The sequence below is a fragment of the Tiliqua scincoides genome, unplaced genomic scaffold, assembly GCF_035046505.1.
Source record: "Tiliqua scincoides isolate rTilSci1 unplaced genomic scaffold, rTilSci1.hap2 HAP2_SCAFFOLD_93, whole genome shotgun sequence".
Classification (NCBI taxonomy): Eukaryota; Metazoa; Chordata; class Lepidosauria; order Squamata; family Scincidae; genus Tiliqua; species Tiliqua scincoides.
The window spans coordinates 17,501-30,000 of NW_027101673.1; the positions used below are offsets into that span (position 1 = coordinate 17,501).

The window sequence follows — 12,500 nt, forward strand, 5'->3', positions numbered from 1 at the left end:
GCCCCAGCCCCGTAATCATCTTAGTCGCTCTCTTTTGCACCTTTTCCATTTCCACTATGTCTTTTTTGAGATGCAGCGACCAGAACTGGACACAATACTCAAGGTGTGGCCTTACCATAGATTTGTACAACGGCATTATAATACTAGCCGTTTTGTTCTCAATACCCTTCCTAATGATCACAAGCATAGAATTGGCCTTCTTCACTGCCGCCGCACATTGGGTCGACACTTTCATCGACCTGTCCACCACCACCCCAAGATCTCTCTCCTGATCTGTCACAGACAGCTCAGAACCCATCAGCCTATATCTAGAGTTTTGATTTTTTGCCCCAATGTGCATGACTTTACACTTACTGACATTGAAGCGCATCTGCCATTTTGCTGCCCATTCTGCCAGTCTGGAGAGATCCTTCTGGAGCTCCTCACAATCACTTTTGGTCTTCACCGCTCGGAAAAGTTTGGTGTCGTCTGCAAACTTAGCCACTTCACTGCTCAACCCTGTCTCCAGGTCATTTATGAAGAGGTTGAAAAGCACCGGTCCCAGGACAGATCCTTGGGGCACACCGCTTTTCACCTCTCTCCATTGTGAAAATTGCCCATTGACACCCACTCTCTGCTTCCTGGCCTCCAACCAGTTCTCAATCCACGAGAGGACCTGTCCTCTAATTCCCTGACTGTGGAGTTTTTTCAGTATTCTTTGGTGAGGGACCGTGTCAAACGCCTTCTGAAAGTCCAGATATATGATGTCCACGGGTTCTCCCGCATCCACATGCCTGTTGACCTTTTCAAAGAATTCTATAAGAATTCTTTCAAAGAATCCTTCCTTCCTTCCTTCCTTCCTTCCTTCCTTCCTTCCTATCTATCTATCTATCTATCTATCTATCTATCTATCTATCTATCTATCTATCTATCTATCTATCTATCTATCTACAAACTGCAGGAGCTGAACTCTTTGTAGGGAAATTAACAACTACCACATCTGATTTTTCAATAGCCTAGTTTTGAAGCCGATTGTTTTAGCGACAAATGATTGAGTAAAAATATTGAGTAGATATGTATTTAGAGGAAAAAAATATTTAGTAGAAATTTTATTTATTTATTTATTTATTTATTTATTTTTGTTTTAGAAAAATAACTCAAAAAATGGCCTGCCCTAGTTGGGGGCCCTTAGGCTGGGAGCCAATTGGTTCAGTTGGCTTCAAGCCAGCCCTGTAGCCAGAATTCTGCAACATAACTTGGATTTGCACAACCCGGTTGCAGAATTCTGCATTTGCTAGCTTGAATTGGGGATGAGCTAGCTTGAACAGGGGATGGGCAACCCAATGCAAACTGCCGTGGGGCTGCTAGGCCAAAGGGCTACTGCTGTATCCAGGGGCCCTGCGGAGGTGCCAGACATCTCCTCGGGGGACCCCAAAGGCCCCATGATGGGCGCAGGCACTTCAATGGGGCTTATTGAGTCTGCGCCGGCTGTTGGAGAAGCTCCATGTCAGGCTTTTCAGCCCGACCCGTAGGATGGAAACTGGTGGAAGAGGCTGAAAATTGCTACTCGAAGGGGTGCAGGCTGGAGCTTGACTTTGAACTGCACAGCTGTAAGGGAACATGGGTCAGGGCTCAGTGCACTGTGGGAAATCAAGGCCAGGTGCGCCTTCTGCCCAGTGGCTTTCAGGTTGATGCTCAGACGCAGTGCGTTGTGGGAAATCAAGACCCACGCTTTCCAGGCGGGGACCTGGAGATGAGACCGGCTCCATCTCTTTTTCCCCCTTTAGCTTGATGGCGAAGGCATCTCTACCCAACGTTGCATCTATGCAACAGGGATCAAATGTGTGGGCAGAAATGGGTTCAGGCAGTTCTGATGTGGGAAGCTCCGAATTCTGCTGTGGACTGTGATTGTCGCGTCCTGGTTGACTTGTCTGGTTAGAACTGCTGGTCTCTGCTTCCTGTCTCTTGGTTGATTGCCGAAGGAACACGATGTCACCCTGTCTCAGGTTCAACCAACGCCTTCGCTGTAATCACCCTCTGGAGTCAATTGGCCTATTTTCCAGAGGTTGGGTTGCCAACTTTCAGCTGATGCAGGCCCTGCGCCGTTAAAAGCTGTGCACCGGCACAGTCCCAGGAGGTGATGCTTTGCCCTTGTGGGTGGGGGGGGAGAAGGTGATGGGGTGAATCTCTGGCATTCATCCAGCATTTAAAAGCACAGGATGGGAGGAAGGGGAGAAAAGTGACAACTGTGTCCAGAGCCTTGGGAGGGGGGGCGGAGAAGGTGATGTTATCCCAAAGCATTCTGGGTAAAACCGCCAAGATGGGACCTTCCCTGTGTCCAAGTCAACGTCGCCTTTGCATGCCCTGTTTCAGTTCCACGTCAGGTGCCTGCATAAAATCTTGCAAGCTTAGTCAGGCCGGTGAAACTGTTTGAGGTGTGAGTCAGTGATAAAAAGAGGGAGGGGTCCCGGAGAAGGTGTCATTTCGGCACGAAGGTCGATTCCCCACCCCAAAGAACCGAAACCGACGTGCTTTGATTCTAATAAAACACCTTTTATTGCACCGTTTTATAAAAGACGGCAGTTTCCCAGAGTCACTTTCTGTTCCCTCCACAGTCGTCCATCCCCTCTCCGCACTGAGAACTCGCACCCCAGGATCTGACCCAGAGGGGTTGGCTGAACCCCAGGGGGTACCAAGCCGAACCCGCAACGCCGGGGTGCGGAAAGCCCATTTGGAGCCCAATCCAGGTGGCCCATTGGAGTGGAGCCTGCTCCAGTCCTGATGCATTATGGGTTGAGCCTGGCCTCAATCTGGAGTTTCTCGGCTTTTGAGATACCATAATACAAGTTTGTGCCAGGAAAATAATGGTGATTTGGCAGCTTAGGGCGGATGTAAAGGGCTGGAAAATAAGAGGGCCAATAACAATAACAAAAAACTGTTTTGTTCATGTGGTTCCTTCATGCGTCCAGATTTGGCTCCTCAGGAACATGTGCTTGTTGGGGCAAGCTTGTCAGGGGTCCGTCCTGGCACAGGGGGAGATCTCTGATTCTCCTCCCCATCTTCCTTTCCAATCCAGGGAGTGGAAGGAGACGGAGGAGCGATGTATCTGAGGCGACAGCTTCAGTTGGCCATGCCCTGTCCTGGGCAGATTAGGGAGCACCTGGTCCCAAAAGGCATGCTCTGTGCATGAGCCAAAACCCATAATACACCCCCCCTGAATGGCAGCATTATGTACATTTAATATATTGCAAAACAAATACACATCACGAATAGAAAAAAATAATAATAAACGTTATGTTCCTCGTTGACGGGGGAGAGAAGATTTTGGAAGCCCCGGTCTTCACCAGAAAGGCTTAGTTCAGAGGTTGCCATCTCTCTGCTCCTTCCTTGTCAACTCAGCCGCACTTTTGGAGGCCGATGAAATCCATGTGACGGTGAGTTCCGCTGGTTAGCAACGCTCTGGGCTCAAGGGGACATGGTTAGCCTTGCAGCCCCAGCTCTGCATTGACTAGTTGGCCTGCCCACAGCAGACTAAGAGAATGTCATCGGTGGTGCATCGATAGCCACGTGTTCTGTGGACAATATCACTAGTTTCCGTGCCTGCTCGCCTGCGAGCATTTTAACTCGCCGTAGGCGAGCAGGAAAGTAGGTATCTCCAATCTGTTGGCAGTGCTGTTCTCTCCTAGGAGAGTCCTGTAATTCCCTTGTCAATACTTTCTCTTGCACTTCCCAAATCAACTTCAACTTGACCCGGTCAAGTTTCACCTCCCCTCCCTCCCGCTAGAGTCCGGCTGTAGGAAGCACGCCCCCCTACAGGTTGTCATTGGCCATGGTGGGGTTTGTGTAGGAGAAGGGATTGACGCCGTTGTTCGTCTGCGAAGGAAAAAAACACAGGGGGAGAAATGGTTTGTTAAGAAGAGGTCACTTTGTCATTACTTTGACCCTCCCAGGGTTGCCAACTTTTTTTTTCCCTTTCCTTAGCCTTGCTCTTGCACCACAAGGAGCAGAGCAGTGTAGACATCAAAGCAGACCAGCGGAAGCCTTTCTCATCTCTGTGCCAAGAAATGTTCTCTCTTCAGGATTTCAGAATTGCCTTTGAAGGCAGTGGAGCACAGCTTGGGAAAATGTTGGCACCCCTATTGAGCTGACTCAGCCCTCAGCTGACAAGCCGCCATTAAATGCATAGAGTCGGGGCCTGGAAAAAAAAGGTTGGCAACCTTATTCAGGTCTCTCAGGAGGTGACACGAATATACTGTTCAGTGAGAGTGTCACCTGGATTTTATACACGTGGGTTGCCAACTTCCTTGGGACAGAGGCACAGCAGCTTCACACCTTATTGAGGAGGGCTGAGGAACACCCCTATCAAAAGCCCCTGATCGCTGCTGCCAGTTAAGAAGGTGGCACTAACCAGGAAGGTCCACTGGTCTCACTGGGGGAAAAGGCACCCAGGCGACTGGGAAGTCGAGAAGCAAAAATGTTTCCCGAATGCTTGGGTAGGGCGTGCCGGCCAAGGGGCCCTGAGAAAACATGTCGAAACCCTCTGTTCCCAGAACTGATACCAGGGTCGGGTTCATCACAGCACGTCAAGAACATACAGTGCCCTGATTAGCGTGGCAAAGGCCGGAGGATGTTCAAACAGAAATGCCACTGTTCTCCGAAAAACCAATTTGGCTTCCCTTTAAAGATTATCCAAGGTGCTTTTTTCCATGGCTGGGGGAGGGGGAATTAACTCTGAAAATAACTTCCAATGCCCTTTTTCTGACATTGCAGCATGAACCCGAGTTCAAATCTGCACTGCTGAGATGAAGAGTCGTTCCTCTCTCGTGAGCCTTCCGTAAACAGCTGTAAATTCAGAGCGCGCCCCCTTCCCCGCTGGGCTGACCCTGAACTCTCAGTATTGATGGTAACCTTGGCACCCAATACACCGTTGGAGGGTGGGTAAGGCCACCCTGGCAAGACCTATTGTAGGGCTTTGCCCCAGCAGCCCGGCACAGACACCTGAGGGGGAGGGGAGAGGGAGAGGAGCACAGGACCTGGGAATGCATCCCTATTTTGCATGGAATAATGAGGACTAGCACCTTGCTTTTCCCCGCCTCTTTGGTTTTTGCATGGAATAATGAGGACTAGCACCTTGCTTTCCCCTGCCTCTTTGGTTTTTGCATGAAATAATGAGGACTAGCACCTTGCTTTTCCCAGCCTCTTTGGTTTTTGCATGAAATAATGAGGACTAGCACCTTGCTTTCCCCGCCTCTTTGGTTTTTGCATGGAATAATGAGGACTAGCACCTTGCTTTCCCCAGCCTCTTTGGTTTTTGCGTGGAATAATGAGGACTAGCACCTTGCTTTCCCCCGCCTCTTTGGTTTTTGCATGGAATAATGAGGACTAGCACCTTGCTTTCCCCAGCCTCTTTGGTTTTTGCGTGGAATAATGAGGACTAGCACCTTGCTTTCCCCCGCCTCTTTGGTTTTTGCATGGAATAATGAGGACTAGCACCTTGCTTTTCCCAGCCTCTTTGGTTTTTGCGTGGAATAATGAGGACTAGCACCTTGCTTTCCCCCGCCTCTTTGGTTTTTGCATGAAATAATGAGGACTAGCACCTTGCTTTTCCCAGCCTCTTTGGTTTTTGCGTGAAATAATGAGGACTAGCACCTTGCTTTTCCCAGCCTCTTTGGTTTTTGCGTGGAATAATGAGGACTAGCACCTTGCTTTCCCCCGCCTCTTTGGTTTTTGCATGGAATAATGAGGACTAGCACCTTGCTTTTCCCAGCCTCTTTGGTTTTTGCGTGAAATAATGAGGACTAGCACCTTGCTTTTCCTCGCCGCTTTGGTTTTTGCATGAAATAATGAGGATTAGCACCTTGCTTTTCCCCGCCTCTTTGGTTTCTGCATGAAATAATGAGGACTAGCACCTTGCTTTTTCCCCCCTTTGAGTTTTTGCATGAAATAATGAGGACCAGTGCCTTGCTTTTTTCTCCTCCTCCTCCAAAAAAGACAAGGAAGCCGGGCCATTCTTGGTGCACTATATCCAGCAACCGGGAAAGCAGGTGTTGTGATTGCCAAGCTTCCCCACAGGGGTTAAATGGCGAGAGCAGTGGCAAACCAGCTGCTCCGGAGAGAGCTAGGTAGCTGCCACATCAAACGCAACTCAATGTCGTGGGTAAACATTGCCTGATCACGAGGAAGGGAGCGGCCAGGCCAGGCCAGCTGAGGCGTTGTCTCCACCAAGGGCAAACAGGCCCAGTACAAGGTCTGGGGGCACGGCTTCTTGAGCGACAGCATGTGCGAGAGTGAAACCGTAGAGGGGTTCTTGGCAGTGCCAAGCCTGACCTCCCTTCCTCCCCCATGGCTCAGTACTGGCACGGTCCAAACCCTGCTAGCACCTCCAGGCAGAGCGGAGTAAAATTCCCCTGTTAAAACCCTGGATGCTGCCAGTCAGTGTTGGCAGCCCTGCTCTAGCTGAGCCAAGAGTCTGACTCAGGCTGGCAGCATCCGATGTGGAATTCTAAATTAGGGGCTGTTTGCTTGACACGGCCTGGGTGTGTGCCCGGATAGGCACAGATGTGGTTGCCCCGCAGGGCTAGAGCAATGGGGGTGAAGCAGTTGGCTCTTGCCCTTGGAAGGACCTGGTGTGGAACAATCCTCCCCCCCCCCCCACAAACACACACAGTAGGGCTGGAGGGGAGGTCAGCGGATGCAGGTTGCCTGGGCAATGGATCCAGCAGGGCGTGACAGGAGCACTGAGATGGGGGAGTATCCAAGGAGGGGTTGCTTGGACGGGTGCCCACTTCTGCAACAGACCTGTAGGGGAGGGTTAAATGGGGTCCGGCGCCAGGAGGCGGAGGGCACCGGTTGGGCGGGGCAGACGGACAGGGTGACGCATCAAGCTGACCCTCCCCGGCCCGAACAGGACGCAGCAGCTGGTGCCAAAACAGCCGTTGGTTTCGCACACGCTGCCCGGTTAGAGATTAACTCCGGGACGGCCAGGAGACGGGATGGTGGCCAGGAGTCAAGGGCAACAACTGTTGGCCCTCCAAAGCCGCTGACTCGTGATGGGTGAGAGAGGCAGGAGGGTGTGACTTGTTGACACCTTTTGGCTGCAGTGCCCCCCCCCTGAGAAAAATCAGGGAACACATCAGAAAACAGACCTAAGCAGGGATGCTGGCCCCAGAAAAATCTGTTTTGTGGTTATAAATCTGGTTATAGGACCAGTTAAAGGCCACAGAATGGAACCCCCAGCTCCAGGAGCAGTCTACCTCGGGCTCTCTAGGCCACCACTCTCCTCTTGTCCATGCTTCCTCCTCCACCGGGTCTCCCTCTTCCTTCTCTCATCCAGGGAGTGGGGAAGGGGAAGAGAAGCTGGGGAGGTGGGGCAATGGACACCCCCACCCTTCTGCAGCCTGAGGCGAAGGCCTCAGTTGGCTTCATGGTTGGGCCGGCTTGTCCCTTTGGCTCCCTTCTGGCTGTTTTCTGGGGAGCAACGTATCGGACGTCTACATGAGCTCTGACGGAACGACTTCTTTGAAGGACCAATGAACCAGATGGACCTCTCCTCATTCCAACACCATCACCCGCCCTTATTCGGCCATGATTTGGCCATTCTGGTCAAGGGCAGCCTGGGGGATTTGGAGAGGGGGGGTTCACTCACCTCGCTGTACGGATTCGGCTTGGCGTTGGGGGCGACGTATCGTCCGTGCGTCTGGTATGGGGGGTACTCGTTCATGGGGTGGTAGGAATCTCGGGAGCTCATGATATCTAGGTTCCCACGGTGGTTTCGGCGGCACCAACGGATCATCTAGGAGGAAGAGGAGGGAGAGTGAGGAAGGCTTGAGGTGGAACATAGATTGGGCAACGGGGGCCAAATCTGGGTGCGACAGCACAGTCCTAGGAACGTTTACTCAGGCGTAAGCCCCATGAAATTCAGTGGGAAGCGGTAACACCTTGGGGGGAGTGGCCAATCCAAAGTGGGTGGGGGATTTTTCGCTCTAGGCCCCGCCCGGTATTCATTAGGCTCCACCCACAACATTCCAATCCTGTTTCGTATGGAAATGGCTTTGAATCACGCACTGCGGAGAGGACCTAGCGAGAGAAATACGCTTGGCCTGGATGAAATGGACGGGCAGGAGAGGCGGGGCAGGCCGTGAGGAGGGCTCCCTCACACAGAGCCTTGTTAAACTTACGGAACTCACTGCCACAAGATGCAGCCCGTGGCTTCGGTGATGTTAAAAGGAGGTAAGGCGCTTTCAGGAAGGGCAGGGTGTCTAGCAGTTATTGGCCATTACGTATAAGTGCAGACTCCAACCTCAGCCACAGTGTACCCCTTACAGTGAGAGGGGTTAGCTTCAATTACCCACTGTGGGTCCCCCAGAGGCATCTTGCCATCTCGCCCTTGGACAGAGGATGCTAAATGATGGTTTCTGGTCGGATCTCCTTCATTCCCCGAACTTGCCAGAGGGTCTTAACGCCCCCCCCCTCAAGCTGACCCTGCCCAACTCTGATCAGCCCCGCCCCTTTCCTGACAGGCCCCACCCCTTGCTTCTAGCTCCGCCTCCTGCATCTCCAAACGTCAACCAATCAGCCATTCTAACCCTCAGCCTCTTGAGAGGCTACCGTGACTGGTGGCGGGAGTGCTGGGTTCGAGTTCAGCCGGCCCTGATCAAGTAGAAATGGGGCAAGGTACTCACCAGGATCAGGATGGCGATGAGGGCGAACAGGACGAGGATGCAGACGAGGACCAGGAGAGCGATGCCCCACCCTGGGACGGACTGAGACTGAGACGGGCTAGATGGGGCATTGGAAATTATTGGGGGGCTGAAACTTCCTGTAAGGAGAAGAGGAGATCTCAGCTGGCTCGGGACCTGGGTGAACATGACTGTTAGGCTTGGAGCTCAGGTAGGGGCAGAGGTGCAGAGCTCAGACTGCAACATAAACTGATGAGAGGATACCTTCCCCCCCCCCCAGTACAGAGTCTAAGCTTCCAGTTGGGCCCCTACCAGTTCAAATCCAGCCTCTACCACAAACTCACTAGGTGGCCTCAGTCTTCCCCATCTGCGATATGGAGCTAACGCAACTTCTGCACCTTGTTAGGCTGTTCTCAGGGCAGCGCCCTGAGAACAACATGTGAATTTTCCGCGACGTCAATGTTAATTACGGATTTGCTTCCAGAACAGAATTCCACATGGCAGGTGTCCGGTTTGGTAACCCCCTACCCATAGAAACAGCAGCTCCCCCCTCCCCCTCGCTCACATACCATTGACACTGGCCAGGTTCAGACCGTAGAGATTAGCTGCGTCTGCTGTCTCCATTCGTGTAGTTACTGATTTCGCGAAGTCTTTGCTTGTGGTGTTATCGCTGTTCCGGTAATTGAGTTGAGTATATGACACCACCGAGCCCGGCCTAGAGGTTAGAAGGAGACCAGGGTGGCATTAAAAGGCCCGAGGAGCACAGAAGGGCATGCAGCAGTAGATAGGTTGGTGAGAACAGACAAAAGAAAATATTTCTTTACTCAGCGTGTGGTCGGTCTGTGGAACTCCTTGCCACAGGATGTGGTGATGGCGTCTAGCCTGGACGCCTTTAAAAGGGGATTGGACATGTTTCTGGAGGAAAAATCCATTACAGGGTACAAGCCACGATGCGTATGCGCAACCTCCTGATTTTAGAAATGGGCTTTGTCAGAATGCCTAATGCAAGGGAGGGCACCGGGATTCAGGTCTCTTGCTGTTTTGTGTGCTCCCTGGGCATTTGGTGGGCCGCTGTGAGATACAGGAAGCTGGACTAGATGGGCCTAGGGCCTGACCCAGTGGGGCTGTTCTTGTGTTCTTATGATTGACCCAGAAACATGCATTGGCGTCTCCTGTTATTTCTGAAATAACCGAGGAGGTGCCTATGAAAATCTTCCCCGGATGCCAGCAAGGCTAAACAGTAGATCCAAGGACTGCCTCTGTAGATCTCCTTAGATCCAGACTGCCAGTAAGATCCAAGGACTTCTGTCAGGCCCAGGGGGTTTAATGGGATCTCCTTATAGGGAGGCGGGCCGAGGGCTGCAGTCTGAAGCCCTCACATTGTGGAAGTGAGCAGTTCACATTCAGGGGGTGACCCTGTGGGGTCTGGAGGGCGGCAAATTTGAAAAATGGCACATTTCCAGCCTTATTTCACCGGTCCTCTCCCCCTCATCGTAGCGCAACTGTAGCGGGTTGCACCTTCTCCAAACCTGGCATCAGACCCACAACCATGTCTCGGGGTTGTAGCGGGTATATTTGGGGAGGTGAGATGCTTTAGAGAGAATTGAGCGTCGCTGCAGGGGATTGAAGGGCATGGGGTGGGTGTTTGGACATGTCGCTCACAGAGGGGCTGTTGAAATGACGTGGAACCGGGCAGTGGGTCATGGAGTGACCTCCTTTTTGCACAGGCTGTAAATCTCTGGGTCTGTTACCGCCCCGCAAACCTCTGAGAGGTATTTGTAGTGATGCTCTGTTCTGTACCTGAATGCCATCAGTGTGTAGCTCTCGAAGTATTCCCGATCGGGACATCCAGTACAAGTATAAATGGCTTGATACTGTGGAGAAAAAAAGGGTGGGTTGAATTAGGATCAGAGCCAATTCTCTGGAGCCCAGAATATTGTTTATTTTTCATATTTCTATCCCACCCTTCCACCAAGGAGCTCACGGTGGCGTACGTGGTTCCTCCCCTCCTTCTGTCCTTCACAACAACCCTGTGAGGTAGGCGAGGCGGAGAGAGAGAGTGACAGGCCCAAGGTCGCTCACAAAGCTTTGTGGCCAAGCGTGGATTTGAACCTGGATCTTCCGGGTCTCCCAAACCACTACACCTTCCTGGCTCTCCAGGATCAGGGAGGGGAAGGAAGAGAGGCTGTGACCTGCCCTTGCTGTTAGCGGATTCGGGTTCACAGGCCCCGCTCGCAACTAGTGACTCCGTCCACACAACGTCACAACTGTCGTGGCGGAGTCCACGTTCTGCAACCCCTCCGAAACGTGGCAAGCCCCTTCTGTGGCTTGAGCGACACTCCCGAGTGAACATTTGCGCCTTCAAAACGATGGCTTTTAACCTGCATCCTTTTGCAGAACTTATTTTGGTGCTGGCGATCAGGGGAACCGAGGAACAACACAGGGCGGTCTGATGCGGGGGGGGGTGACATAAATTGCAGCACGACCCACCCCTTTTCCTGCACTACAGAGGTAGATTAAAACGATTGCTACGAATCGTGCAACCGAGGCGGGCTCACGGGCAAACCGCGCCGTCTTGGGCCTCGGTCTTCCCCATCTGCAAAATGGGGAGAAATCTTGTTGACCTCGCAACCGACCTAAGACACGTGATGGGCTTTGCGTGCTCAGTCGTGCAAAGTGAGATTATATAAGCGTCTCCTTTTATATTGCGGTCCGTGCGCAGTTCGTGACGGGGACCCCTCTGGCGTCAGAGCAACTGGACTCTGCGGGGGGGGGGTGCAAAGTGCATTGGTGTTAACTGGACGGCGCAGAAGGGGATTGAAACGCTCTAGAGCTAAACTTGGGCCTGCAAAAATAGGGTCTGGTGCTGAGGGCCTGCGAAAGGCCAGACGAATGGAGCTAGGACCGTTACGGGGGAGTGGACGTGAGCAGGATGTGACGTGGGAGTCATATCCCAGCCCTCCTTCTGTGGGGCACCTCGAAATGCTGAGAACCCATTCCCCAGCGCTTCCCTCCCCCCTTTCCTCTTCCGGCCCTTGGGACACGACGAGACTGGGGCACTCACCACTTGCCAGATTGTAGCATTCAGCTTCCTGGAGGCCTCAGAGTTTAGATTATAGTAGGCCTCTTCAAATTGGTAATTGGTAATGCGGTAGCTCAAATAGATTATCACAGGCCGTGGCGTGGTGGTGGGGGGCTTCGTGGTTGGGACTGTGGTACTCTCTGGCGTGGCCTCTGTCGCACCGGAGTTGGGCTGGGCGGCGGTCCCCTTCGTCGTGGCCTCTGACACACCGGAGTTGGGCTGGGTGGTGGTCCCCTCCGACGTGGCCTCTGTGGTGTGGGAGCTGGGCTCTGTGGTGGTTCCCTCTGACGTGGACACTGTGGTGTGGGAGACGGGCTCTGTGGTGGTTCCCTCGGACGTGGACTCTGTGGTGTGGGAGACGGGCTCTGTGGTGGTTCCCTCGGACGTGGACTCTGTGGTGTGGGAGACGGGCTCTGTGGTGGTTCCCTCTGACGTGGACACTGTGGTGTGGGAGACGGGCTCTGTGGTGGTCCCCTCCGACGTGGACTCTGTGGTGTGGGAGACGGGCTCTGTGGTGGTCCCCTCCGACGTGGACTCTGTGGTGTGGGAGACGGGCTCTGTGGTGGTCCCCTCCGACGTGGACTCTGTGGTGTGGGAGACGGGCTCTGTGGTGGTCCCCTCCGACGTGGACTCTGTGGTGTGGGAGACGGGCTCTGTGGTGGTCCCCTCCGACGTGGACTCTGTGGTGTGGGAGACGGGCTCTGTGGTGGTCCCCTCCGACGTGGACTCTGTGGTGTGGGAGACGGGCTCTGTGGTGGTCC

General features: G+C 53.0%; 1 protein-coding gene across 1 annotated transcript in view; it reads right to left on the minus strand.

The window, feature by feature from the left end:
* Positions 1–3,789: 3,789 nt before the first annotated feature.
* MUC1 (mucin 1, cell surface associated) overlaps positions 3,790–12,500 on the minus strand; it is a 16,530-nt gene continuing 7,819 nt past the window's right edge. The window contains exons 3-8 of the mRNA XM_066611121.1: positions 11,722–12,500; positions 10,458–10,531; positions 9,227–9,372; positions 8,661–8,797; positions 7,625–7,771; positions 3,790–3,852 (exon numbers count right to left, since the gene is read on the minus strand). The exon at positions 11,722–12,500 is cut by the window's right edge and continues 675 nt beyond it. Coding sequence (XP_066467218.1) covers positions 3,790–3,852; positions 7,625–7,771; positions 8,661–8,797; positions 9,227–9,372; positions 10,458–10,531; positions 11,722–12,500 — 1,346 coding nt within the window. The remainder of the gene's footprint in view (positions 3,853–7,624; positions 7,772–8,660; positions 8,798–9,226; positions 9,373–10,457; positions 10,532–11,721) is intronic.